Source organism: Mytilus trossulus, chromosome 2 (genome assembly GCF_036588685.1).
Source record: "Mytilus trossulus isolate FHL-02 chromosome 2, PNRI_Mtr1.1.1.hap1, whole genome shotgun sequence".
Classification (NCBI taxonomy): domain Eukaryota; kingdom Metazoa; phylum Mollusca; class Bivalvia; order Mytilida; family Mytilidae; genus Mytilus; species Mytilus trossulus.
In genome coordinates, this window is record NC_086374.1 from 18,312,704 (window position 1) to 18,328,225 (window position 15,522).

At 31.6% G+C, this 15,522-nt stretch overlaps 2 protein-coding genes across 2 annotated transcripts; one reads left to right on the top strand and one right to left on the bottom strand.

The window, feature by feature from the left end:
• Positions 1 to 1,122: 1,122 nt before the first annotated feature.
• LOC134706660 (ADP-ribosylhydrolase ARH3-like) lies at positions 1,123 to 2,983 on the bottom strand. Its single transcript, XM_063565789.1, has one exon. It carries the CDS (start codon positions 2,884 to 2,886, stop codon positions 1,804 to 1,806), a length of 1,083 nt encoding a protein of 360 aa, XP_063421859.1. The 5' UTR covers positions 2,887 to 2,983; the 3' UTR covers positions 1,123 to 1,803.
• Positions 2,984 to 3,056: 73 nt separating this feature from the next.
• LOC134706661 (uncharacterized) lies at positions 3,057 to 13,426 on the top strand. The gene is made up of 6 exons (XM_063565790.1): positions 3,057 to 3,261; positions 6,279 to 6,349; positions 8,304 to 8,373; positions 9,495 to 9,767; positions 10,953 to 11,036; positions 11,888 to 13,426. The coding sequence occupies exons 1-6, from the start codon at positions 3,160 to 3,162 to the stop codon at positions 12,050 to 12,052; spliced, it is 765 nt and encodes a 254-aa protein (XP_063421860.1). The 5' UTR covers positions 3,057 to 3,159; the 3' UTR covers positions 12,053 to 13,426.
• Positions 13,427 to 15,522: the final 2,096 nt, after the last annotated feature.

The following is a 15,522-nucleotide window of genomic DNA, read 5'->3' on the forward strand; positions in this document are numbered from 1 at the left end:
CGTTTTGTCCTAAATCCATGTTGTAATTCATACAGTGTGTGTTATTGCAATTGGTTTCGGGATGCTGCATCATGCTGCTTGCAAATATATGTCTTAACGGTAATTTGCAACCTATGCATGTTAATGATATATGTCTGTAGTTATCGGGCGATGTGTGTCCCCTTTTTTTGAATTCAGGTGTGACATTTGAGTGATTCCAGTCAGATGGTACTTTGCATGTTTCTTATGATCTGGTGATTATTAATAGGAGGATGTCTGTACATATCGCAATGTTTTGTTTGCGTACTTTGTCTGCGATGGTAAAGAGGACCAGTAGCTTTATTAGGGTTTAAGTTTAAACACCTGCCTTATTGTCAATCATACCACATCTCCTGATTTTGATATTTAATGTTTTGAAACTTTAAATGTTTATAAGCGTTTCACGAATGATTTGACTGGTTTCGTCAGTTATTGTGCGTTATTGTGTTACAGTGCTTTTTTTTTACAGGTTTTAAATCATATCTCATATGGTTCCCAGGCAAAAAGATCTGAATAGAACTTATGTTCAAATAATTGGGTATAAGACAATTCGGCCTAAGTCAAGTCGGCCAAAAAAAACAAAACTCGGACCGTCTATACAGTGAACTCGGATTGCCTATAAAATCAAGTCAGAGTCAGACAGACTTCAATGCCAAATTTTAAAAGTAAACTTTTGACTTAATATAATTGATTGAATTACAAAAATGTGTCTAAATGTCTATGAACAGTGGCAGATACAGAAACTTTCATAAAAGGGGGGTGGACATAGAGGGCCTGCTGAAGTCATGCTTCAGTGATTCTCTAAATGATCTACTATTTTTTTTCAACAACAGGGGGACAGAGCACCATGCCCTTCTCCCTTTACCCACCTCCGATGAAAAGTACAACTCTGACTGTCACTGTGACAAGTTGGCCTTTAATAACACAATTCAATATCATAACCTTTTTTGTTTAGACATGCATCTGCCCATAGTTGAAGATTAGAATAATTGAATTAACATAATATTGTTTTCTAATTATGACTTCATGTAAAATACATTGAGACTGTGATTACTATAACTATTTGTTATGGTTGTCTCAAAATGATATTTTGATCAACAAATATAAAAATAAGATTTTATTCAAAATATAGAATCACCATGGATGAATTAGAAATTCAATAATACATGTACATTAAACCAATTAATTTGGGCTCAATACTTCAATTGCAAATGCAGCCTGGTACAATGTATAAATAATGTTTTTATTTGAAATTATAATATTTAATAGCTTAAAGAGCACAAACAATATGTTAATTTATAATTACTTTGTCTGAGTTGACATTATTTAATTTTTAGGTTTTTTTTCGAAGAAGAACTAATGTAGATATATTCCCGAAATAACAGTAAAAAAGGCATTAAAAAAACTTTAAATTGATTTACTAGCACTTGAACAATGGTGACTTAAAAATCATAAACTTTTTATTTCCTAGGTAACTTTATTAATTTTCCTGCATTTGGACAAAAACAGTGCCCTTGTTATATGTACAACATGTACATGTACAATGTATGTGTCTATACTGTTTTAAAGTATAAAGTATTTTATAACACATTTCACAAGTTTCTATGACTTTTGTGAAAATTTGTGAAGTTTCTATGACATTTGTGACAATTTGTAAAGGTTCTATGACTTATGAGACAATTTGTTCAGTTTCTATGACATTTGGGACAATTTGTCTGAAAGTTTCATTGACATTTGTGACAATTTGTAAAGTTTCTATGACATTTGTGACAATTTGTAAAGTTTCTATGACATTTGTGACAATTTGTAAAGTCCTTCAGCAAACTTTTTTGCATCCTCTACTCCTTCACAACATTTCTGCCATGATTTTGGAATTGATTCAACTCCATAGCAAGCACCTGCTATAGCACCTGCCATTGTTGCTACAGTATCTGAATCTCCTCCTAATGATATAGCATACACAATGGTCTTTTCAAAGGAATTTCTGTCCTTTAAATCTGCAAAGTCTTTCTGTGAACGAAGAAATGAATACACTGCTGCAGGAACAGATTCAAATGCTGAGATTTCAGCACCTAATTCAGTGTGAACTGTCAGTTGAGTTGGTTGCTCTTCCTGATTTAAATACATTTTGATTAATTCCAATTTTTCAACATATGTTTTTAGTTTCTGCTCTGACTTGTCTTCCTTTTGAGGTCCCTCCGATGATTGATTTGTCTCATTTGGATCCTCTTCTACCATTTTCATCAGTGTTATAAGAGCATCTACCATTTCATCAGGTGAAAATGAGCTAGAACTGTTTAAAGCCATGTCTACAGCATAACTCTGGAGAATGGCACCAAGAATTGCCTGGTTATTAGTGTGTGTTATACTTGTAATTTGTGTAACTAGATCTTTTGACTTTTCTGGGTCATTATCTTTGAATGAAAATAATGCTGCTGGAGCTATTCTCATGGCACCACCATTTCCATAAGACCCTGAACCACCAAACTGTTTCTTTGCTGGTCCAAACACATCCTTATAATCGGATTCTCTAAGCTGTGAAAAAACATTGATTACATTTCCACCATAACCTCTGTCTGGTTCATCAAAGTAATTCTCAGAAAATCTTTCAGCCATGTCACTTGCATCAAATCCCTCATTGATCACCAAAGACTTGGCTACTGATCTGGCCATTGCAGTGTCATCTGTAAACTTGTATATTCTGTGATTATCTTCTTCTTGACTGGCAGTTTCCAAATTTTCTATCGCTCCAATCACTTTTTTAGGGTTAATTGTTTTGGCCCACAAACTTTCAAAAATGGCACCAATACAGTCACCAACAACAGCCCCTACAAGCGTTCCTTGAAATTTTGAGAGGGTCGTAGACATGATTATTTAGAATTTCCAGTATGATAACATTCCGTCCTGTTTTGTTTACCTAACTTCCGGATAAACAATAAAGACGGTCCGGGTCCGATTTACTTTCATAGGAGGGGCGAGTTGTTTCTGTGCCGAGTTAACCCTATTTACCGGAACTAACTAATTAGTCTGGGTCACGGTTCACCCAATTGTTTTTTGCCCTTACAAGCGAAACAAGTACCAGTGAAATAGATATTGCTGCTTTTTTTTTGTCGGTGCCTAAGTTTCGTAGATTCTATCATAATGTCAGAGGCCTTAGAGGCACAGTTAGATATTCTACAAAATGAAAATGCTTTCTTGAAGAAATATTTCGCTTTACGACAGAAATGTGAACAGATACAACAGGTGAAACTAAAAGATAATAAAAAAAATAAATATCAAGAAAATCAAGATCAATTTTTTTTTTAATTCGTCTTCCACATAATTTCCATGTATCGTGTTTGGTATTTTCTGAAAAATAGTCAAAACTTCAGATATATGAGGCCCCTCATGGGGGGGGGGTCCTAGTAATCACATAATCACCATTTTTTTGCCAATATAATCACATAATCATTAAATATTTGCTTATCTTTTGTAATCAAATAATCATAAACTAAAAATACAGTCCTAGGTAATCAAATAATCATGAAATATTTGGCTTAATAATCAAATAATCATTATAAAAACGGCCAAGTAATCACATTTATAAAAAACCCCATGAGGGCCCTCATATATCAAAGAAATGATGATTAGCCGTCGCAGGTACATGTAGCCCCTCTGGTTTTATAATTGATTAATGTCATCGGATCGGATCTAAAGACTAAAGGAATAAAATGTGAAATAAACCCAGAAATTATTGAATAAGTGAAAAAAAGATTACTACTCACAGTGATCTTAAGATTTGAAATGTCATCAAATGTGAAAAAAAAGTTCAATGTTGATTTTTATAGGGTCTCACTAATTAGAGACAACAAGCATCAAGAAGCAACAACAAGCGTCAACAAGTGACAACAAGAATTATTTTAGCGACAACAAGTGAGAAGACTATTTAGCAACAAGAGAACATTTTTTTTTTATTAGATATAAAGAAATTTGTATGTAATGTTTTTTTTTAAAATTTACGAGCAGATATGTCTAATTTAAATGTTTTATTATATCATGTATATAGAAAGGCGAAGAAATGAAACATTTGTAAATAGTGAACACCTGTTGAAAACTGAAGATTGTCATTAATTTTCATTCATCTTCAACATGTGTTCAATCAATATGCATAAACATGATAAATATCGTTTAATGAGGCAATACACAAATTAAAAGATGAAAACATTCACATTTCAATTTTCTTTCCTCTTGTTTGATTTCAGTTCTTTGTATTTTGTCAATATTTTCAGGACAATGATGCACTAATAATTCATTTTGCGAGCTTAATATATATTGCATATTTTTGAACTCGAAAAGAGTTTTAAAAAAGAAATTTTAAGATGATTAATATGTTCTACAACACAAGGAAAAGTAATCTCATAATACAATAATTAAACGTAATACTGGCTGTTATACATAATAGATGATAAAATAAATATGTAAATAATGTTTCATTTTTTTCTATCAATTTTAACTTTTTTGTCGCTAAAATTATTTTCTTTTGCATATTCTTTTAATATTTATTGCAAAAATTAATTTTAATTAAAAAAAATATGTTTCCTTGTCGCTAAATAGTTTCTTGTTGACGCTTGTTGTCGCTAAAATTCTTGTTGTCGCTAATTAGTGAGACCGTTTTTATATTTTCTACATACACGATCATGGTACCATCCCTAATAAGCTTTCGTAGAAATGATCCTGGTTAGTTTTTGAATATTTTGTATAATGTAATATGGAATATACAGCTATTTATTTAGATGGCATTACACATGTTACATTAAACAAATGAGAAAAACAGAAGCAAAATAAGAACACATAATTTCTTAGCAGTAATGATCATAAATAAAATGGATTATCTTTTCATATATATAACACATTATTAATTCAAATAATTTTATTCATCATCAGGGGTTCAAATTAGCATTGGTCCCAGTTCCGCAACCTTCCACTATTGCAATCAGGCTATAGATTTGGTTACAAACTACGCCCGACGGACCTTCGATCGGAAAGAAAATAAAAATGCAGACCTTTTTATAAAACCCAAATTTCCAAACAATCTCAAAATTTAATTTCATCTTTATTATTCTTGACAGCGATGTTCATTTTGTTCAATTGCTAGCTTTATACCGAAAAATCAACAACAAGTAATGTGTTATCTGAGTAAAATTACATCTGACTGACAAATACAAAATTGAAAACAATGTGTGCCATAAACCAGACATGAAGACAAATGCAATACCGGATTAGATTCTGGAGCGTATAGGGGTAATTCCGAGTTTGCCTATCAAATACAATGAACAAATAATAATTCTAGGAGGCAGTTGACAACACATCTATGATGATGAAATATAAAGACTAGAATAAAAAACAAAAAGATATATTGAAAATAACAAAAAAGCAGAAAATATTTTATACAGAAACTCAAAATTACTTCTGTACACAAATTTTGAATTACATGTCAAAATCCAATAAAATATGACAGTAATTTTCTTTAATCATTAATAAATGTGGATATAATTATTACTTGTAGATTATTTTTATAGTGTAAACATTTTACTACAATTTCAAGAGGTAATTTCTTCTCAGTTTTCAGAAGGGCCAATACAAATCTGGAAGTTTCTTACTTTATTTTTCACAGAGAAACTGATCTATTATACTTTATCAACTAGATATGATCTGGGACTATTATATTATTAGTATAATAGTCCCAGATATGATGTACTTAATTAAACAGCTTTGAATTTGAACTGTTTAATATAATGGTATAATTAGTCATTAATTACCAATAATTGAGACAACACACCCACCCACAGTGACACCCTCCCCACTAGTTATTTAAAAATTTAAAAATATTTCAATTTATAATATACAACTACAAGACAATTACATTTATTATTAAACCTGTTATACAACAGTGGTTTTGACTATGAAGCAAGCTAAAACTAACCTTACATCAAAATCACATTACTTTTGTATCTTTCTGAGTTAGGATATATTTCAAGTAAAAGTAGGACCTGGAGATTAGGTTCTGGACCTTTCAGTTTTGAGTGTTCAAGATCCTGGACCTTCCAGTACCAAATGTTAATTTGAACCCCTGCTTAACTCCAAATTATACACAAGAAACTAAAGTTAAAAATTATACAAGACTAACAAAGGCCAGAGGCTCCTGACTTAGGACAGAGGGGTTAAACATGTTAATGAAATAGACTGAAATGAAATGGAGAAAAATATTTTCTCTTTTCTAGGCAAATGAAAAAGTTGTCAATAGAATCCAGCATGTAAAGAAAATGATAAAGAGATACAAACGTGAAAGGAGGTAAGTTGAACAAAGAGAAATTATTAATGTTCACAGTTACAAATGTTGTATTTGCCATAGATTTATCCTTGAATTGGTCATTTGCAGGGGCGTGTCCAGGATATTTGAAAGGGGGGCTTAGAATAAAATATTTTGCCGAGCGAAGCGAGGCGAAAAATTTGTGGGACCTTTTTTTGGCTTTAAAACATAAAATAATAGAGAATTGCACTAATGCAACGGTTCCTGACTTGGAGCATGTATATTTTAAAGTTAAAGTGTCAGGATGTGACATTTTTTATGCCGAGTTCTCTCCATTAATTGTCTATGGTATATTAAAATGATTGGATGGATCTTAATAGGAGTAGACCAATAACGAGAAATTCCAAACTCAAGGGTATATAGGAGTTACTTAACATTTCAATTCCTAGGCCAGGATTTTATTAACGAGAGGCGTGATTACGGTTGAGGGTCCATGGGGAAGCTCAGAAGCTCCTGAATTTCAACAATTTAGCATCAAATTATGAAGTGATCCCTCTATTTTTTTATTAAGTTCGGGTTTCGTTGAACGACACACATGATACAAGACAAATAAACACTGAAGAATAAAGTTCTTTCGTTCTGAGTATTGCTTTAATGTGGAAATATACATATTTCTAGTATACATGTACCTTGACGCAAAACCTAAAATGAACACAGAAAAGTACTGACGGACTCTCATTTTCAATTACTAGAGTGGATTCATTAGAACCATTTTACGTGGATTTCTCATGGCGTAATCGTCAATAATTTTATCAAAATCAAGTTTAATGTCTCTGTGAACATATAAAAGAAGCAGAGCATTTAGGCGATCCTCCTTCATGGTGCTTCTCAAATCATTCTTGATCAACTTAAGGGATGAGTTAGCTCTTTCGGTGGAGCTTGACGTGACGCTCGTCAAAGCAAGTAAGAAGAGAACTTTCATGATGTTTGGAAATAAAGTCGAGCATGCCCTTACATCAGCCGGACTCCGAGAAACGAAATTTTACGGTTGATGATGACCCATCAGATTGGGGAATCAGTATAAAAAGAAATCAGAGTATGTGTTTAATTAATGAATATGATAAATTGCTTTTATTCTATACAATACTAGCAGATTATTACGATAGGCTTTTTTTTTTTTTTTTTTTAAAGGGGGGGCGTACGCCCATTACGCCCTTACCTGGACCCGCCCCTGATTTGGTATTCTCTCTTGGTACTCTGGCTTCCTCTACCATTAAAAACAGATTGCCACAAAATAGTATAAAAGTGTTGAAAGTGGCATTAAGCATCAATAAATCAATCAATCAATTTTTTTCCATTGATGAAATTTGTATACTTTTTATGCCCCACCTACGATAGTAGAGGGGCGTTATGTTTTCTGGTCTGTGCCTCTGTTCGTTCGTCCGTCTGTGCGTCTGTTCGCTTCAGGTTAAAGTTTTTGGTCAAGGTAGTTTTTGAAGAAGTTGAAGTCCAATCAACTTGAAACTTAGTACAAGTTACATCAACTTGAAACTTATTACACATGTTCCCTATGATATGATCTTTCTAATTATCATTCCAAATTATAATTTTGATCCCAATTTCACGGTCCACTGAACATAGAAAATGATAGTGCGAGTGGGGCAACCCTGTACTATGGACACATTCTTGTTCAAGATTGAGTTGAGATATATATATCTTTATAACCAATTTCTATATAATTAAAGGTACACATTTGAATTGCTTCAACATCTTTATACATAGTGAAATTGATTGATGCTGCTTTTAAATATTTTTAAAGTAAAAAAAAATTATTTATACGCTAATACGTTTAACATACACCTTGAATATAAAATTTGATAGTTTTGTTCTCATTCCTTATGTTCTTTGAAGAAGTGTTCTCATTTATTGGTGTAGTGAGTTGTTTATTAAATGCTGATGTTATAATTATTTATATTAGTATATGTATATTTTGTAGGTATTTAGCCAACCGATTAGATGATTATGGAGATAATTATAGAGATGTACAAGTACCAGTTATGTGGGAGGTAGGAGAAATGAAGAAACATGGTTAAAATCTGTTTGAATTATTAACCATGAAGGAATACACTGAATTCTCCCACAAACTTTTTAATCAGTATTAAATCATTAAAAGGTGTGGCATGATTTCCAATAAGACAACTCTCTAGCAGAGGCAAAATGACATAGAAGGTTATCAAATATACATGTAAGTCACTGTACAGCCTTCAAAAATATATATGACATAGCTAAATTATAGGCTTCTGACTTTCGACAGCCACATACAGAATTTTGGCTGCCACTCCAACCATCCTTCTATCTAGGACAGTGGTGAAACATTTGCACAAAGTAAGAACAAAGTATCAAAATCAGTTTAAAAGGTCTTGTGCTCATCAAACAGATTAAATGTCAAAAATAACTAACAAGTACATGAAAGACATTAAGAACAGATCTAAGAAAACTCACAGTCACTTAAAGCTACTTCAAAGGCAATTACAATTAATTAGAAAACCTAAGACTAAAATATCATTTAGAGTACACATCAAACTTTCAATGATTTGAGTGTAAAGACATTAACAGTCAGGGAAAAACATGATTGTTTGCCATGCGAACATATAGGCATGAACAGATTGTAGGTCTGTAAATATACATATGCGTGAAATTATAATAAGTAGGGCTATTCCATTAAAATGTTTGTAGGAGGGTAGGAAGCGAATTTCTAAATATCCTTACCAACTAGAATCATTTTTAAGATAATTTTGCATTTATAATGGTAATAGATTCATAACAGAACCAGTCCCCACTTAGTTTATTAAACTTCCTTTCCCACTTACATTTTAATGGAATAGCCCTTATTTATTATTAACAAAATAAATCTTGCCCAAAGCCTTTCATACAGCTGCAATTTTTGTGGTCATGTAATGCTATAGCAGTAGTTAGGTGATATTTACCATTACCCTTGTCCAGCATCTAAATAGACAAAATGTGAACTGTGTGACATTTAATTTATATACATAGATCTTTGCTACTTAAGGAAAGTTTAGAATACATAGTTACTGATTGTGAAATAAATCTTGTTTAAAATCAGTGTCTGTAGTTTTTTAACAAACCAACAAAAAATATGAATAACCTGAAAGTTGTTGTTTGACAGGAGGACAAATTATTAGGTGCAACAGAGCCATGTTCCTCTTTTGAAGATGTAGAAAAGGAAATATCATCCCCAATGAGCAGCACTGATAGGACAGTATCTGAGATCTTGTCTAATATCAATCCTCTACTAAAGGCTCATGGGATAGATCACATGACTCCAGGTTCAAAGGCAAAGAAATCAAAAGCAGACAGTAATGCTCCAAAGAAGCCTGCCAATGCATTTTTGTTGTTCTGTACCCAACAGAGATCGTCAGTTCAGGAAGAATATTACAAGGTGTTTTTTTTTTTGTTTTTTTTTTTTATTTTGGTCGGGTTGTTGTCTCTTTGACACATTCCCCATTTCCATTCTCAATTTTATTCTTTATATATGTGGATTATTGAATACAAAATGTTAGATTTACAGAACACTAGACATTCTAGGCCAAGCGGCCAAGCATTTGTCACTTCTGAATTTCCCCACCAAACTTTTTAAATGCATATTTAGAGAAACAATGTCAAATTTAAACAAGTTTTAAAAATTCTATGAATATGATAAATCATTTTCCCCTAATTTGAATATACATGATCACATATCAATTCCTATTTAAATGAAACCGTGTTTGTCCAAAATTAATTGCTGGATTACCTTATTAAGCTATAAAAGACTCCAAAATGACTAATACATGTATAAAACAATTGAAACAGGAAAACCAACCATCTATTATTTAAGAGAAACGAGAAACACTTATGAACCACATCCACAAACAACAACCACTGAACAACAGGTTCCCGACTAGGGCAGGTGCAAATAAATGTAGTGTTTTAAAATATAGTTAATATCTGATCTTAGCTTAAATGAAACTTTGTACATCCAAGTGTTTTTGAAATATTTCTTTAATATACAGTTGGCAGATTAATTGAAGTTTCAACAAAATAAATGCCAACAAGCACATCTTCAATGTGTAAATAGAGGTAGATTTTTTTTTTATACATTTAACTGTTTGTACATCAGAGATAAATACCAAGGTTTACCTTTTATTATTATACACATCCTCCCTCGCTCTAAATCATACTCAAGTGATGTGAAAACAAATGTGCTCTTGCAGCATCCTCTCAGATATGATAAGTGGTAATTACCTAAAATTAAGTCATCTTTTTAAATTATTATGATTGTGATTTTCTTTCATTTGGTATGACCACTAGATTGTAAATGGCTGAATTATATCTGCTAGTATTTTTGTTCTGGTACATAATCATGGGAATGTGCACAAAATATGTATATTCATTCTTAAAGTTCTGATAGGTTTATGTCAAACTTTAAACAGAAAAATTGTGACAAAGGAAGGGTGCAGTAGTTTATTTTGAAAATCAATTATTGGATGTTTTAGTATTAGCATTGAAAAAGTTTACCATATGTTATGATGTAGACTGATAATAAGAGTCATATTATAAACAAACAAAACTTTTATTTTTATCACAGGATAAACACGAAGAAATCTCTAATCATGAAATGACAAAACGATTAGCACAGAAATGGAATGGCTTAACTCCAGAGCAGAAAAAGGTATTTATGATATAAAATAAAATTTAGAATGGAAATGGGGAATGTGTCAAAGAGACAACAACCTGACCCGACCAAAGAGTGGAAACAGCTAGCGAAGGCCACCCATGGGTTTTCAATAGAGCGAGGTTAGTATATATTTCATTACTCCTAATTAAGATAGAGAATTCTCTAATTTTCACATTTCTTGAATGGTGTGAGAAAAATATTTCCCCTCACTAGTGAAATATCTGTTCTCGGCAAATGATTACCGGTAGTCGAAATTTGATTATAACGTCAAAATGTTTTGTTTTCTTCTGAATTTTCCTATTGTGACGTCATGAAAAAGGCGACCATGCCTGATGACGTCGCATATAAAGAATAGAAGTTTCTGGAACCTTTGAAAATGAAGGATAGAAAACATCAGAGAAACAGATTCCATCACTATAACTTGTGTATTACAATATTTCTCCATTCTCAACATTAAAATTTTAATCATTTGAAAAGCTGGGCAAGCCTTGCGCTTTAAATAATAAAATTTAATCATCTTGAGTGCAGAAATATTGTAATACACTTGTTGAAGTGTAGCAATCTATATATAATTCAAATATATAATATATTACAAAAAATGTACTAATAACATTGAGTGATATCTTACACTGTACAAATCAGATTAGTCCAAGAAATTTTTGATTTAAAGTTTTAAATGTTTAATTATTTTAAGATAAATTGCTTTGTAAACTTCATGATCATTGTTTTGCTATAATGTAAATGAAAAAAAAATTGTATGGGTTTTGTATACTTATAAAGTTTTTTACAAGGAAATTCAGACAGTTTAGTAATTAGTGAGTTAATTTATGTCAAAATATTTTCAGGTGTATTATGACATGTATGAGCATGAGAAAGAACGATACGATAAAGAAGTCAAAGAATACCATGAAAGGGAATCTAATAGTCAAGGAAATGTAACACAGGAAGTACAAAGCATGATGGGAAAAGAAGCTCAAAGCGCTGTAGATGCTTTAATGATGGATACTTGATTAAACTACCACCATTTTAAACTTATTAGAAAACTTGGAAAATTTACATCAGAAAGCGAATGTTTCACCTTGTATAAACAGTTTCTAATTTTATGTGTTCATATTTGGCTGGCACCAAGTGCAACCATCCACAGTTTATTATTAATGATCTTTAGGCTTTGAACTCTGAAAATTTTGCTGATTGATTGCTATGAGCATACTATATGTTTTGTTTTTTTGTACCTAGGTCCATTCTTCCTTAGCTTGATTCTGACTTATCAGCTGATAATGATCTTTTTTTTATGTATAGAAAGGAGTAGGTTCAGTAAGACCCCTTATTGGCTCCAAAATATAACAGTTTTACAAAATTGTAAAAATTTAATCTGTTAGCTATTTACTGGAAAGAAGAATGCTTCATTTACATAAATATAGGCTGTTTTTGACAATACAATGCACATATATCAGGTACCAGCATTATTAAGTCATGCTAACTAACTGAAATCTTCACAATTTTAGCATTTTAGTTAATTTAAACGAATTCCGTCTTAAATGAAATTGACCGCATTTTTGTTCATTCATAATATTGAAATATAAGTTGTGTATGATGATAATACATAACATATATAAAGGTTTAGGATTAACAAGGCTGCGGCCAAATTTTATTTTGACAAAAAAACATCTGAAAAGTGATGTTTTTGGCATATTTGATAGATTTGTCATATTTAAGCTTGAATTGGAGCATTTTTAATGCCTAATCAGTTTAAATCTTTCACATTAACTAATTAAATCAATTGAAATTTGGCTCTTTTCTGTATGGTACATTTCTGAAGAAGTTATTGCTAGCTTGCAGTTGACATACCTTTGGAAGAACTGCAGACTTTGAAAATTCAATGACAGTCCTTTTTTTTGGTAAACTTTGTTGATGAACACAGAAACTAAATTTTGTAGGTTATTTGTGATATGATCTATCTTTTATACTCCCTTTATTGTGTTTTATCCATATAGACAGGGAATAGATTACATTTAAATTAGAAACAAATATACAATCCATTGAGCTGTTTAAGAAAGATACTCTGTTGGATTTATTTTGTACAGATATGTATTGCAATAATTATTCTCAATTGTCCTTTTTTCATGCAACAAATGCATCAGTGTCATTTTGGGGTATGAATTTAAAATAATATAGCAAAAAATGCTATTTTTACACCATCAATTATACTCGTATGTAATCTGTATTTTTTTCAATAATTGTTAGATTGAAAAGCCTTAGTTTCCTTATTCTAACACTAGAATCAGCTGTCAGGAAATTAGTTATGTAATGTTTGTTTTAGTATTTATGTATTGAATAGTTTGAAATATATCAGGACTGTTATTGTAATAAATAATTAATGATAATATATTTTCTCTTTTTCATTGACATGGATTGAAAGATATTTTGTTAATATCAAAGAGACAACAACTCTTAAACACAAACCAGACAATGTATAATCATTTGATTTGAGTTCAACAGTAGACATGATTGAGTGATTGTTGGTTGATAAACGCCCAGTGGCAAATGTGTCATACATATTCAGAACGACTAAAACATGAAGAATATCACCAAATAAACAGATTCTGGGGTTGAGCTTGGTACATTTAAGTATTGATAAAATGATACTAAAATTAAGTTTGGGGTCACCTTAGCAAAGTTCAGAAGACATCCTAAGGTGTGTTATTTCTATAGAAGGTAACAACAAGGCTAAAAGTTTGTAATTTGGTCATTTTAATGATACCCTTAAATGGAAGGTCAGTTGTATTAGCATTTCCACATCTCATTTGCCATTGAGAAAATCTGCCCCTTCCCTTCCAGTCATTGTCTATTGACTTTGAAACTGTTAAAAAATTGTTAGTTGGTAAGTTTAAAGGAAAACAGCAACAGAGGAATTGCCCTTAAATGACGGTTATTGTCATTTTGCTCATTTTTTTGAAAATCTGGATAAAAAACTTCACAAGCAAAAATGATCTTTAGACCAGATCTAAAATGTACAACCAAGTCAACATGATCAAAATCTATGATGTACTCCTTTAAAATGACTAATACATATTTTAATTTTTTAGATCTTTATATAACCCAAAACTAATGTAGAAACAGAAAAATTATTAGCAGGATGACAAGATCTACAAATATATAAAAATACCATCATTGTCAATGAAACAACTGTCCACCAGGAATTAAAAGACAAGACTTGTCCACCAGGAATTAAAAGACAAGATTGTCTGTTTCAAATTCTTTGACAACAAAGGTTTAATATGAATTTTACGTTTTTTGTCCAGTCTACAACTAATGTCACAAAAGTGTCATGCTTTATTTATAGATGCCTTAATATGATGTGAAGTCTATTGCCATTGATAAAAGGTGTGTGTTTTTCACATGTCCGCATGGCAGAAACTATTTATAATCATAATATAAAAATTCTCACACAAAACCATGCACTCAAGGCGCAGCTTTGGTGAATGGAATGATTATAAAGTGTAGGTATCATCTGACCTTGACCTCATCTTCATAGTTTATTTCTAAATTTGTTTCTTAATACATACTATTGGTAATGGTTCAACAAAATTTGATGCATTCAATTATTTTAAGGTGTATATGTCTGTTAGGCAGGGTTCATCTGACCTTGACCTCATTTTCCATGTTCATTGTTTAATGTTATGTTTTGCTTGTTAATTAAGGTTGTTTCTTTGCTACTATAAGCAATAGGTAAACTATATTTGATGCATGAAATGATTTTGAGGTAACCACATCTGTCTAGAAGGGTTCATCTGACCTTGTGAACATGGTCAATATAAATTTTTCATGCTCTAGACTGTTTCTTGTATTGTAAAGGTAATAGGTCAACTATATTGGTTGTATGGAACAATTGTACTTTCTTGCTTAGTTATCAGATATTGATTTCATTTTCTTGGATCATGCCTAGGACGTCTATGTGATACTTGTAAAACTTTATATTTAGGACTATCAACATAAAATCAATGGTTATTAAAGCAGGTGAAACAATTCAGCATGTGAACTCTTGTTGTAGCAATTACAATAAATGAATATTTGTATGATTTGGATATCTACAAATACTGAAAGAGGTTAGATATGGTTCTCTTATTAGTTAACACTTTAACGGACAATTTTGATGGAACTACATTGGTAACCAAAACCTTTAGACCATTTCACTGTAATCTATACATAGATATAAAAAGATGTGGTATGAGTGCCAATAAGACGACTCTCTATCTAAGTCACAATTTATAAAAGTAAACCATTATAGGTCAAAGTACTGTTTTCCACATAGAGCCTTGGCTCACACCAAACAGCAAGCTATTAACGGCACCAAAATGACTACTGGGTAGTGTAAAACAACTTAAACAGGGACAACAGTCTAATCTATGTAAAAAACAAGAAATGAGAAACACTTGTGAACCACATCAATATACAACAACTACTGAACATCAGGTGCATG